The sequence below is a fragment of the Pristiophorus japonicus genome, chromosome 1 (assembly GCF_044704955.1).
Source record: "Pristiophorus japonicus isolate sPriJap1 chromosome 1, sPriJap1.hap1, whole genome shotgun sequence".
NCBI classification, from domain to species: Eukaryota; Metazoa; Chordata; class Chondrichthyes; family Pristiophoridae; genus Pristiophorus; species Pristiophorus japonicus.
The window spans coordinates 90,143,651-90,156,555 of NC_091977.1; the positions used below are offsets into that span (position 1 = coordinate 90,143,651).

General features: G+C 41.9%; 1 protein-coding gene across 1 annotated transcript in view; it reads left to right on the forward strand.

Annotated features, from left to right (window-relative positions):
* The window catches only part of LOC139227543 (A disintegrin and metalloproteinase with thrombospondin motifs 19-like), a 768,564-nt gene that overhangs the window by 681,954 nt on the left and 73,705 nt on the right, over positions 1–12,905 (forward strand). The window contains exons 19-20 of the mRNA XM_070858408.1: positions 7,376–7,511; positions 12,449–12,653. Of these exons, the coding sequence (XP_070714509.1) occupies positions 7,376–7,511; positions 12,449–12,653 (341 nt within the window). The remainder of the gene's footprint in view (positions 1–7,375; positions 7,512–12,448; positions 12,654–12,905) is intronic.

The following is a 12,905-nucleotide window of genomic DNA, read 5'->3' on the forward strand; positions in this document are numbered from 1 at the left end:
GATAACTTCTTATGCTAAATGTTCTGTTATCCAAAAATGTGCATTTCTTAGGGTCCTTTTGTGCAGACTTGTAGTCTCTGGGGTATCAATGTCTTTGTATGCATAACCAAGTCTCATCCATGATCAATATAGATTGCTTTTAATGAGCGATGAGTTACCACTTGCCTCAGGCTGGCGCCTGTTCCCCTCCCAGGTAGTCCCACAGTTTGATTTACTTTAAAATAGTTTGTTTGTGGCCTCATCCTGTGCCTTGTTTCAAGAAAAATAGTTGTATCTTACATGGTGTACTGGAGGCGGTGATGGACCTCATCTTCAATGTCTGCCCTTGCTGATAGTAGGCTCCCGAGGTATGGAAAGTGGTCCACGTTGTCCAAGGCCGCACCGTGGATTTTGATGATCAGCGGGCAGTGCTGTGTGGCGGGGTCAAGTTAGTGGAGGATCTTTGTCTTACTAATATTTAGTGTAAGGCCCATGCTTTCATACGCCTCGGTGAAAATGTTGACAATGGCTTGGAGTTCAGCCTCTGAATGTGCACAGAGGCAAACGTCGTCCGCGTACTATAGTTCGACGACAGAGGATGGGACGGTCTTGGATCTGGCCTAGAGGCGACGGAGGTTGACCAGGTTCCCACTAGTTCTGTAGTTTAGTTCTACTCCAGTAGGGAGCTTGTTGAGCGTGAGATGGAGCATTGCAGCAAGGAAGATCGAGAAGAGGGTTGGCGCAATGAAGCAGCCCTGCTTGACCCCGGTCCAATGTGGATTAGGTCTGTAATGGATCTGTTGGTCAGGATCATGGCTTGCATATCATCATGGAGCAGGCGGAGGGTGGCGACAAACTTTTGGGGGCAGCCGAAACGGAGGAGGATGCTCCATAGTCCCTCATGGTTAACAGTCTCAAAGGCCTTTATGAGGTCAAAGAAGGCCATGTACAAGGGTTGGTGCTGTTGGTGCTGTTCCCTGCATTTCTCTTGCAGCTGTCGCGCCGTGAAGATCATGTCTGTTGTACCCCGTAGCGGACGGAATCTGCATTGCAACTCTGGGAGGAGCTCTTCAGCCATGGGGAGAATACGGTTGAGAAGGATTCTAGCAACGCTTGGTCTGCCCTCAAGGCCACCATAATCAGTGCCTCCGAAGAGACGCTCGGTCACTCAACCAGGAAACACCAGGACTGGTTTGATGAGAATGATCATGAGATCCAGGAGCTAATAAACCGCAAGCGCAGGGCATTTCTGAACTTAAAAGCAACAACCCAACTCAGGAACAGCAAAGCAGCTCTACAGACGTTTGAAGGCCGAGGTCTAACAAAAAACCCGCGACCTAAAGAATAGATGGTGGGTGGAGAAAGCACAGGAGATTCAGCAGCTGGCCGACAGCCATGACATGCGAGGATTCTTCACCGCAGTCAAGTCCACCTATGGCCCAAGCACCCAAGGCCTCACCCCACTGCTGGCCAAGAATGGGGAGACACTCATCAAGGACAAGGAGGCAGCCAGGGCCCGCTAGAAGGAGCACTTCGAAGATCTCCTTAATTGAAACTCTGCCTTTGACATGAGTGTCCTTGACTCCATCCCGCAGCATGCTACCCGCCACCATCTCAGCAAAACCCCAGCCCTGCACGAGGTAGAAAAGGCCATCCATCAGCTCAAGAACAAGAAGGCATCGGGAGCAGATGGAATCCCCGCTGAGGCACTAAAGTATGGTGGAGAGGCACTATTGGCTCGAAATTCATGACCTCATCTCTGTCATCTGGAAGGAGGAGTGCATGCCGGGAGATCTCAGAGATGCAGTAATCGTGACCATCTTTAAAGAAGGGGACAAGTCCGACTGTCCCTGTTATCGGCCACTGGGAAAGTCATCGCTAGACTCCTTCTCAACCGTCATTTATATAAAGCCTTATGATGTCTCTCAGAAACACACTAATGTTAATTGTGAAGTTAACATTCCCTCCAGGCAACTTTAATTTTCTACAATTTGTTTTTAGTGAATATTTGTAAATGCTTTCCCGACAGCTCACCAAATTTATTTAGTAATTGAGCCATACAGGCCAGGACGGTCTCGCGTTTGATTCCTGATCTGTGTTAAATTAATTAATCTCAATCAAGGCAGCAGTGGGATTGCTAAAATTGCTCATCCATCCATACTAGTCAGTATCCAGCAAGTTCTGCTGAACGTGCATATGTGCAGATATTAAATGAAGACAGAATCATGCTCAACTGAATCCCCCATCCTCAAATACCCATCGTCAAGGCTCCCATCTGACAAATGGTCACTTGAGCAAGGTACCAGAGAGCTTGTGAAACTGCATCCCAGTAATTAGTCAACACCTTATCAGTTGCAATCAAACTACAAGTGTTCTCTGAATGGCTCGCTGGACAGGTGCTTGACTTTGTGTGCTGTTTGTGTAGGATGATCCGTGGTTCAACCCCAAGTGTGTCCACGATTAATATTGGAGCATAAGGATCAGGAATTGTGATTAAAAATAAGAGGTTCGATGGCTGAGACAATGGTGTTGCAAGCTTGATATCTTCATCGAATCAGAAAATTACAGATTGGAAGTGAACAGTTCGGCCCATCGTGTCATGGCAGCCGACACAGCTATCCAGTCTAATCCTATTTTCCAGCTCTTGGTCTGTAGCCTTGAAGGTTACAGGACTTTAAGTGCATATCCAAGTACTTTTTAAATGTGGTGAGGGTTTCTGCCTCTACCACCTTTTCAGGCAGTGAGTTCCAGACCCCCACCACCCTCTGGGTGAAAACATTTCCCCTCAAATCCCCTCTAAACCACCTACCAAATACTTTAAATCTATGCCCTCTGGTTGTTGGCCCCTCTGCTAAGGGAAATTAGTCTTTCCTATCCACTGCATCTCGGCCCCTCATAATTTTATACATCATCATCATCATAGGCAGTCCCTCGGGATCGAGGAAGACTTGCTTCCACTCTTAGCATGAGTTCTTAGGTGGCTGTACAGTCCAATACGAGAACCATAGTTTCTGTCACAGGTGGGACAGATAGTCATTGAGGGAAAGGGTGGGCAGGAAGCCTGGTTTGCCGCACGCTCTCCTTCCGCTGCCTCAATAAGGACTCCCCTCAGCCTCCTCTGTTCCAAAGAAAGGACTCCCCTCGGCCCCCTCTGTTCCAAAGAAAACATCCCCAGCCTATCCAATCGTTACTCATAACTATAATTCTCGAGTCCAGACAACATCCTCGTAAATCTCCTCTGCGCCTTCTCTAGTGCTATCACTCCTACGGTCCTTCAGGAAAGGATGAGAGAAAATTAGGAAAACAAGAATGTTATTCATTGAGGTAAGGACTTTCCTTTATTTCACTTATCAACTACCTTAGCAGAAAAGTTGGTTTAAAAAATGTGGCCCTAACTTCCATTTACTGGTTTCTAAGGTGAATACAAATGCTGTGACCAGAACCTACCTATATAGGAACAAATAAATGAGCAACATCCTGCATGTGGCTTCTACTGGACCTGGCAGTGATTTTATGTGAAACGTTTGTAGTACTCTTTCTATATATCTTTCTATTTCTATCAAAGAATTGTCAGAGGACTACTAAATCCTTTGTTTTGATTTCCATGGGGAAATCATTAGAATCCTCACGCATAATGCAGTGCAATTGCAGCAAGTAATTGTACTGCAAATGTCACATTAGTCTCTCAATACCCAAATGTACCTTGTCAGATTTTTATGTAGTGTTTAGCTTTATTCAGCCAAAATTTTATAGATTGTATGCTGTTCAACTTTAAATCTATGGTTGGGATAAATACAAAAAATGAAGTTTATTCTGAATACCATGTTTATTTGAAAAGACTATGGAGCTAGAAATTCGGTTCTCAGTGAAAACGGTATTTTATCGCCAAAATTACCGTTTTCGCTCAGGCCGAAAATTCAACCTTTAATTTGTAAAAATCGGTGTTGTACAAGGATTTGCAGCGCAAACCGCGATCCTCGCCAACTTTAGTCTGAGGCCGATACCACTGCGAGTTGGGCCTTGGGAGGGCGGAAAAATGGCAACAAAAAAAATCGGGGAAAAAATTCACGAAACATTTACAAGACACATCTATCGAATCGCTGAAAAAGAATTTAAAAAAATCTTTAACTTAACTTTTTGCAGATCTTCATACTTACTGCTGCTGGCAGGGGTGCGCCGACTGATTTTTCCTTATCGGTATTCTGAGCACAGAATACGGGTGCGGGGAGAGACATATTTTTCAGGTCTAGCACGGCGGCGCTACTCTGCCCAGCGGTATGTGGACTGCGCCGCTGCAAGACGTCACTGAACTTTCCGCCGACCGGGTTTTCGCTAAATATGGTGAAATATCGGCAAAAACCAGGTCGCAAAGTCAACAAATTTCTAGCCCTATGTATAGTGTGTAAGAAAATTGTAAATCTATTTCTTATAAATGAGTTTATGATTTTTTTTGCAGATAGAAAGTAGGTTCTCACTATAAGAGGTAAAACAGTTATAAATGGTCTTTGCATTTCCAATTTAATGAATAGTAATTATTTTTGTACAACACAAGAAAATTAATAATGCATTGGGGAAGGGAATAAAAATAAGACCATTACCAACTGTAAGCAAAGCCGTGTGCATAAAAAAAAAGCTGTGAAATTGTCTCTCGCAATTCTGCGATTTTAAAAAAAGTGAATAAACTAATTTGAATAAATTAATAGCACTAAGACGTTTCTTTGCATGTTAGCTCACCTACATTTGGTGAAATAATAGATGGTTAAACTGACTGTATGGTACATTTGAAGAACATTTATTTTTTATGAAGTAACATTGTATCATAGATAGTTAAAAGCACGTGTTTCTATGGAAACAACCTCAGTACAAGGACTGTTACTGCAGAAAAAATGGGTAATGCATATTGATTGATGGTAGATTGGCTGTGTAATTACTAACTCAGTCCAAAACTTTTGTGTTTCTTTAACAGTAATCAAATTCTGTCTAGACTTAAATAACAGCAGATTATTTTCAAATCATCTCCTCCTGGGAACAATAGCTTTTGAAGGACTGTGCAGGCATATTTCATTTTCTTTTTGGTATCGTACGTGACATTTCACTGAAATATTCAAGCTAGTGGGGTTTTTTGCCAGTACTGATGTATTCTTATAACTGGCATTTCTCCACAGGCATAATGTTTGTGCAAGGTGTTATAACTCTTTATATTCCATATTACTTTGTGGATTTGTTAAATTGGTTAAGGACTGGATTTGTTAGCAATCCTACCTAGTTGTTCTAGCCTATGAGAGTTACTTCCAATTGAGAGACAGAACCGGATATATTCTAAAAAGCTAAATGAAGCTTTAATTCTAAGTTATGATGGCACCTCGTTAAAACAAGGAGGAAACATCAGAGGCAAAGTCATCCCTGAGGCACTCGTGCAGCTCCTAGTAACTGCCACAGTGCACAGGTACGGCGGGCCAAATGGCCTCCTTCTATGTTGTAAGATTCTATGATTCTATTCTATGATACCTACTTTGATGCCAGACCACTTACCTTCTATAAAGGTAATTGTAGGGACGAGAAAACCAATCTCAGTTCAGATATTCAGCTTGGTTACCCGAACTCTAGCAAACCTTTTGAACTCTGAGCTAAGTGTGGACCTGTGAAAATGCAATCTGAGTCATCAGCACAAGTCAAAACTTGGCTCGGCTCACAAGCATTTCACCGAGGTTTGCATTTGAATTGAAATTCCCTGTCCAGTGTACAATTCCCCTATTGTGAGACTGAAATGAACAAAGCTTGGTTTTACTCAACAAACTAACCAAACTCTGATGAACTCACATTTCTGACATGGATACATGCTTATCCCAAGGCAGTTGCACACTTTTATCAGACCTTTTTGTATGTAAATAGGAGCAATGCAACTGTTCATCTACATTTTATTTTTCTATGGAAATTACCATGTTCTAATCTGTCAAATCAGAATTCAACCTTTTGCGACAAGGATCTGGTCAATCGCCAACAGCAGTGTCCACTCTTGGTTATTTTTTAAGTTGTAATTAGTCTGTAATTTTATAGCATTATGGCCAGATAGAGCCAATTTTCTCCCCATCTGTCCTGAAGGCACTGACTTTAACTGCGACACAGTTACCCAAGTGTCTGAGTTAATTGTGAATGGCAGCAGGTTGGATACCCTCGGTGGTCATTGCAACTAAAGCCAATCCTGCTGCAGAGATCTGAAGTCTTGCATCATACCATAAATTTTCCAGGATAGTAATTAGGAACAGGGGCCCTGGCTAATCTTTACCCCTCCCTACCCCAAGGGTACTGTCATGGTTCACAATCTTTTGAACATTTTTCCACTGAAAGGATTGGACAAGAGTTATTTTAAATGTGTTTTAAAAGCATAGTATATTCCTGCAAATAAAAAAAAGTGTTTGAGATGATAGTGTAAGATGCTAAGATCCATTATGTTGGAAGGTTGTTGAGCTCTTTCTGACAGCCAGAAATAAAATTAAGTTACAGATACGTAAAAAAAAACTTGCTCAAAATCTTTTCTTCAAATTTGCCATTGGTCCTCTATTATAACGCTCTCTGTTTTCCCTTCCTACTTAGCATCTACTCTTTTGCCCTCCTTAACTAAAAACATTTTGATTTGTGCTCCTACATTTGAGAATTGCTATAAAATGCAAATTTGCTATTGTTATTCACTAAGCAGTAAAAAAAAATCCTATGCATCACTCCTAGTGCGCCAATGCCAAAATAAAAATAAAACCAGAAAATGCTGAAAATACTCAGCAGGTCAGGCAGCACATGTGGAGAGAGAAACAAAGCTAACATTTCAGGTCGATGGTTAGTTGACCAAAAATCATGAACATTTCAGAATTTTTACCCTAGATTATTTGTTGCTGTTTGTTCTTATCAAGTAGAATCTTTCTAATTTAAAATATTTATTACTATATGATGCGATGGCTTCAGATCTCTGCAATACGTGTTTGTGTTGCTTCTTTAAATATTTTGCATAATTAACTACTGATATTTGTACCTGAACCATTTAATAATAATAAAAATGAACTCATTGCATAAAAGGTTTTGACATTTACCTTCAAGTGGTGGATTTGCAATGCTTATGCTTATTTCTACCTGCCATCTAACTATGATTGGCATATTACACAAGTATTTACTTGCCTTTATTGAAATATTACTTGGCCTCCTACTAATCATTTATTTTCTCCTGAATGAAAGGAGACGATTTCCCCATCTTGTCAATCAAAACAAAATATAGTGGGAGGCAGGTTGAATCATACTCCATACCTGTGTGCCTCTGTTTGATCATGAAAGTGGAGAGCTATAGCTTTGTGAACATTCAGCATTTTAAATGCAGAAAAACTTTCATCTTTTGCTTTTATCTATCCAGGAGAAAGAAAAACACTTGTGACTTGTACAAAAATCATGAGCAAAACTACAACTATTGTGGATAATAGAAAATGCAAACAGTTGAGAAAACCTGAATCATTAGTCCGCAAGTGCAATCAACAGCCATGTCAGACCAGGTAAGACATGATACATACATTAATCTACTGCAACTGACAAGATATGGATTACTATATGTTCTCGTAGAACAAATACGGGTAATTTTTTTTGTTTAAAGGGTAATGAAATGAAATAATTGTTTTCCATTTGTTTGCAAATACATAGAAACATAGAAAATAGGTGCAGGAGTACACCATTCGGCCCTTCGAGCCTGCACCGCCATTCAATGAGTTCATGGCTGAACATAATGATGTCAACCGTTTAAAAGCCTTGAAGTAACTTCACTTCTATGTAACATCATTCAGCATATACAGCTCTTCTGGCTTTTTGTCTCACCTGACAAAAAAAATTGGTAAGACAGTGCCCCTTTAATTTGATGGGGCATGCTGAATGGGCGTGATTATAAATCACTGACCTAATCAATGATCTAATCATTGATGTCAAAAAGTTCAACAGCAAAACTTGAATGGCTAATAGCTGTCAGGCCAAGTCTGAGCTTAGAATGCAGCTTTGAAGTCACTCTCTTTCATTTTCTTTGTTCTGTTTGGATAGCTCTTGTGCCTGAGCAGTTGTCAGCACCATGTGTGCTTCACATCTTTGATTTGTAGTAGACTTCACATAACAATTGTGTCAAGACTGCCAGTTTTGAAAGTAGTAATTTACAGTTAATTACCAATAGTTTTTAAGTCTGGTGTATTAAGGCATCCTGCATGTTTCCGGCTCTGTTCATTTCTCTGGAAGTGGTGTTTTGGACCAGCCTGAAAGTGCCCAAATTGAGAAAGGTAGCATTAACTTCATACTGCTGCATACTCCAATAATCATTTTTCAAGTTTCTGCAGAATGTTTGCAGCCTAACCCCAAAATATATATCACTGGAGTGGCTCAGAATGCAAGCAAGAGATTTGAAGTAGCAGGTTCATGGTAGACAAAGTACATTGATGAAACTAAGGTATCTCCGAATAGTGTATATCTAGCTTGTTCCTTTTTTTTGAAATAATACAGATTGGGGAGCACTTTACACAGAAGTTTCCCAGGCCTTCGCACTCCTTTAGCCACAGACACTGCTATAGACGGATACCAGAATGGGTAGTTTCCTCATTCATTCCTTCTCTCATACCCATATGCTTCAGTTTGGATTGTGGGCATGAGCCACACCCTCATAGTTCCTGACGTCAATGATCAAGAGAAGTCCGAGGATGTGCTTCCACAAGCTGTGTGAGAATGTTGTTAACTTGAATTTCTGGCCGTCCGTTTTATGCCTGGAAAATGCTGGCCCCACAAAAATACTGCGGCCACTGCTGGCCCAGGCACATCTCCCTTGGCTTCTCCTCTACCTGCACAAAGACGTAGCTGAAGGCCAACTTGGCATTGGAGCCAGCATGATTTGTCAGGTCCCAGCCGGCAAACTGTATTGGGACACTCGTTTGGTGCCTGCAGCTAGTCGCTTCCATTCAAGTGAGGCTCAATGCCGAATCTATAATTCTTCTGAACCAAGCTCCTTTATTTGACGTGGACCGCTTGCTTGAGTTTTCTTCTCACTTACTACAGCGCTGTAGTAAGGAGACGTTAACGGGCCTTTCAACAAGGGGCAATTTCGGCCCCCTTGATTTTATTGAAGATCTCGATTCCTTAGAAAACTAGAGCAGATTTGAATTTAAATATCTGTCTGTCGAACACAGTACATCCAAATTAAAATTGAGTACCCTGTGCAAGCAAATATCTTGTGCCTGAAATTCCAATATCTTTTTGATGTAGAAGTGGTGTCCTCCTGTGGTAGAATCATAAAATCATAGAAAAATTACAACACAGAATTTGGCCCATCGTGTCTGTGCCAGTTGAAAAAGCGCTGTCCAACCTAATCCCACCTTCCAGCACTAGGTCCGTAGCCCTGTAGGTTATGGTCTTTAAGTGCACATCCAAATACTTTTTAAATGTGATAAGGGTTTCTGCCTCTACCACCCTTGCAGGCAGTAAGTTACAGACTCCCACCAACCCCTGAGTGAAGAAATCTTTCCTCATCTCTCCTCTAATCCTTCTACCAACTACTTTAAATCTATGCCCTCTGGTTATTGACCCCTCTGCTAAGGGAAATAGGTCCTTCCTATCCACTCTGTCTAGGCCCCTCATAGTTTTATACACCTCAGTTAAATCTCCTCTCAGCTCCTCTGTTCCAAGGAAAACAACTCCAACCTATCCTATCTTTCCTCATATCTAAAGTTTTCCAGTCCTGGCAACATCCTCGTAAATCACCTCTGCACCCTTTCTAGTACAATCACATTCTTCCTGTAATGTGGTGACCAGAACTGCACGCAGTACTCAAGCTGTGGCCTAACAACTGTTGTATACAGTTCTAGCATAACTTCCCTGCTCTTGTATTCTATGCATCGGCTAATGAAGGAAATCATTCCATATGCCTTTTTAACTACATTACCTTTAAGGATCTGTGAACATGCACTCCAAGGTCCCTCTGTTCCTCCACAACTCTCAGTATCCTCCTATTTATTGTGTATCCCCATGCCTTGTTACCTCTCCCCAAATACATAACCTCACACTTTTCCGGATTGAATTCCGTTTGCCACTTTTCTGCCCAACTGACCAGCTCATCGATACCTTCCTGCAGTCTAGAGCTTTCCTTCTCACAGTCAACCACACGTCCAAGTTTTGCACCATCTGCAAATTTCTTTATCATGCCTCCTAAATTTAAGTATAAATCATCAATATATACTACAGTAAGGGACCGAGTACTGAGCCCTGTGGAACTCCACTGAAAACAGCCTTCCAGTCACAAAAACACCCGTCAACCATTACTCTTTGCTTCCTGCCACTGAGCCAATTTTGAATCCAATTTGCTACTCTCCCTTGGTTCCCATGGGCTTTTACTTTTTTGATCAGCCTACCATCTGGAACCTTGTCAAAATCCTTGCTAAAATCCATGTAAAATACATCAAACGCACTGTCCTCATCGACCCTCCTTGTTACCTCCTCAAATAACTCAATCAAGTTAGTCAGACACGACCTTCCCTTAACAAATTCATGCTGACTGTCCTTGATTAATCTGTGTCTTTCTAAATGAAGGATAGTACTGTCTCTCAGAATTGATTCCAGTAATTCGCCCACCACCAAGGTTAAACTAACTGGCCTATAATTGCTCGGTTTATCCCATCCTCCCTTTTTGAACAATGGTATAACATTAGCAGTTCTCCAATCCTCTGGCACAACTCCTGTAGCCAGGGAGGATTAAAAAATGATGGTCCAGATGGTAAGAGACCAGATTTGGGGCATGTCAGGTAAATCAGAGTTACAGCAATTTGAATGTACATGGTATACTCTGCTAATTGGTTGCTGTCAGAAGATGTGCACAATCCAATGTGATGCATATATGAAAATAACAGAACAATGAGGATCAAAGCTGCTGTCCCAAAAATGCTGCGATTTACACCAGAATTGCAGAATTAAGATAAGCTTGTAAAACAAAGCAGAGCAGATTACCCGGATAACTTGTCAAAGCGTCAAGTGGTTGAGATCACAGTCTTTGAATGTCCACAAACTTTGGTCCTGCTTCCACTCCACCAGTGTTACTTCACTAGACGAGGAAATGAGAAAGCGCCAAAATCAAAGGAGAAGATCAACTAGGATGTATCCTTCTACCGGTATCTACGTACGACAGCACTGCCTCAAAGGCCCGTAATTTCCTTAATCCCACTGCCAAAATGTACATTGGTTTCTACACTGATCATGCCGATGAGAACTTGTGCCCAAATTTCCTATCTGCCTATGTCAGAGCATAAAACCCAGTCTAAAACAAATGCAAATACAGTCCGACCAATAAGGGTGATAGCTCCTGCCTTGTGCCATCAGTCTCAGAGCCTCTTGCCTCTGTTACTCCTCTTCCTTTATTATGGGGTATGCCTATTGGGAAGGCTTTTGCAGCTGCTTAGTCCTTCTGAATGCATGGTGGAGGGGCCGAACAATTTCGGGCCCGCTGAGACTAACAGCACTTCAGTTGAGTATAGTGAAGCTCTCAGCAAGAAAATAATCCCCAAAAATTGGAAAGAAAATCACTATCAAACTCCGGAACTCTCAGTTATGCCGATATCGGATGACTTCGGACCCTGCTGCACTAACATTTTTAGGCATAAATCTGTGCCAAATTGAAAGTTTTAGGGGCGGGCTATGTAAACGAGTGGCAGGGAGTTTCGACGGACGTCAACAATTAAGAACATTTTCCCGACCAATTTTTCAGTGTAAATCCTCCATAAATCAGTTACACTCATTTCCTCGCAAAAAAACACACTATGCCACTCTTGCATTATAATTATGCCAAAAAGTTCCACGGATTTCTGGGCCTATGTAATGTATCAGAATAAGTCGTTTAACAAAGCAACAGTTCAGTAAGAACTCTGTCACCTGTTGCAAACTGGCCTCCAAATATCCTGTTGAATACACAAAACAAGAAGACTAACTTCAGAGTACAGGACTTCATTATCACAAAGTTGCATTACTGTGCACATATATATTTACAGTGTGCTTCATGCTACCAACATACCCACTCTGGTGCCTCTCTGTGATATTCTTCAATCTCTAAGTGCTGCTAAGAGCCAGGGAAACCATTGGTGTTGTGTTATCAGGCACCTCTTGGGACTCAGATAGGCCTTGTCTCAAGATTTCCAAGTCGCAGGATTCTTCAGCAGACGTGCGGGCAGCCTAGTACTGTATGAGCAGACACCTGAGGGGTCTGGCTAGAAACATTACATGAGCTTTCACCAGGAAGGAGGTCGTCATCACAAAGATGCATTCTTGTCATGACATATGCTAAGTCCTGGATCCACGGCAGAGGTGAGGATATCGGTTGGATCCTGCTGAGGTTTCATTGGAATTTCAAGGCCCTCGACAATTTATTTACTCTTTCTGATAATAGGCAATTCTGAATCAGAGTACAAAATGCTTTTTTCAATAGGTGGCTGATGACAGAATGGACGCCATGTTCACGGACTTGTGGTAAAGGAAGTCAAGGCAGACAAGTAGCGTGTACCCAGCAGCTCCGAAATGGAACACTGATTAGAGCTCGAGAAAGAGACTGTCCAGGGTCAAAACCTGCGTCACTACAGCGCTGTGAAGGTCAGGACTGTCTGACGGTATGGGAGGCTGGAATATGGTCAGAGGTATATAACTTTCTCAGCTTCCTGCTGTATTACACACTTTATTTAACTACTAGTTAATTACCTGTACCATTGCTCATGCATAGAATATTTTTTAAATGATATCTCTTCCTGTAATAGTGGGGACAATTTTAACCAATCCCACCCAGTGGGAATGGGGCAGTGCCATCTCGGGCACCTCGCTCAGTAAAAAGTGAACGGGAAGAAGCAGAGGCCCCAATGGGTAAGTTATAAACTTATCTTTGTGGACCCAGA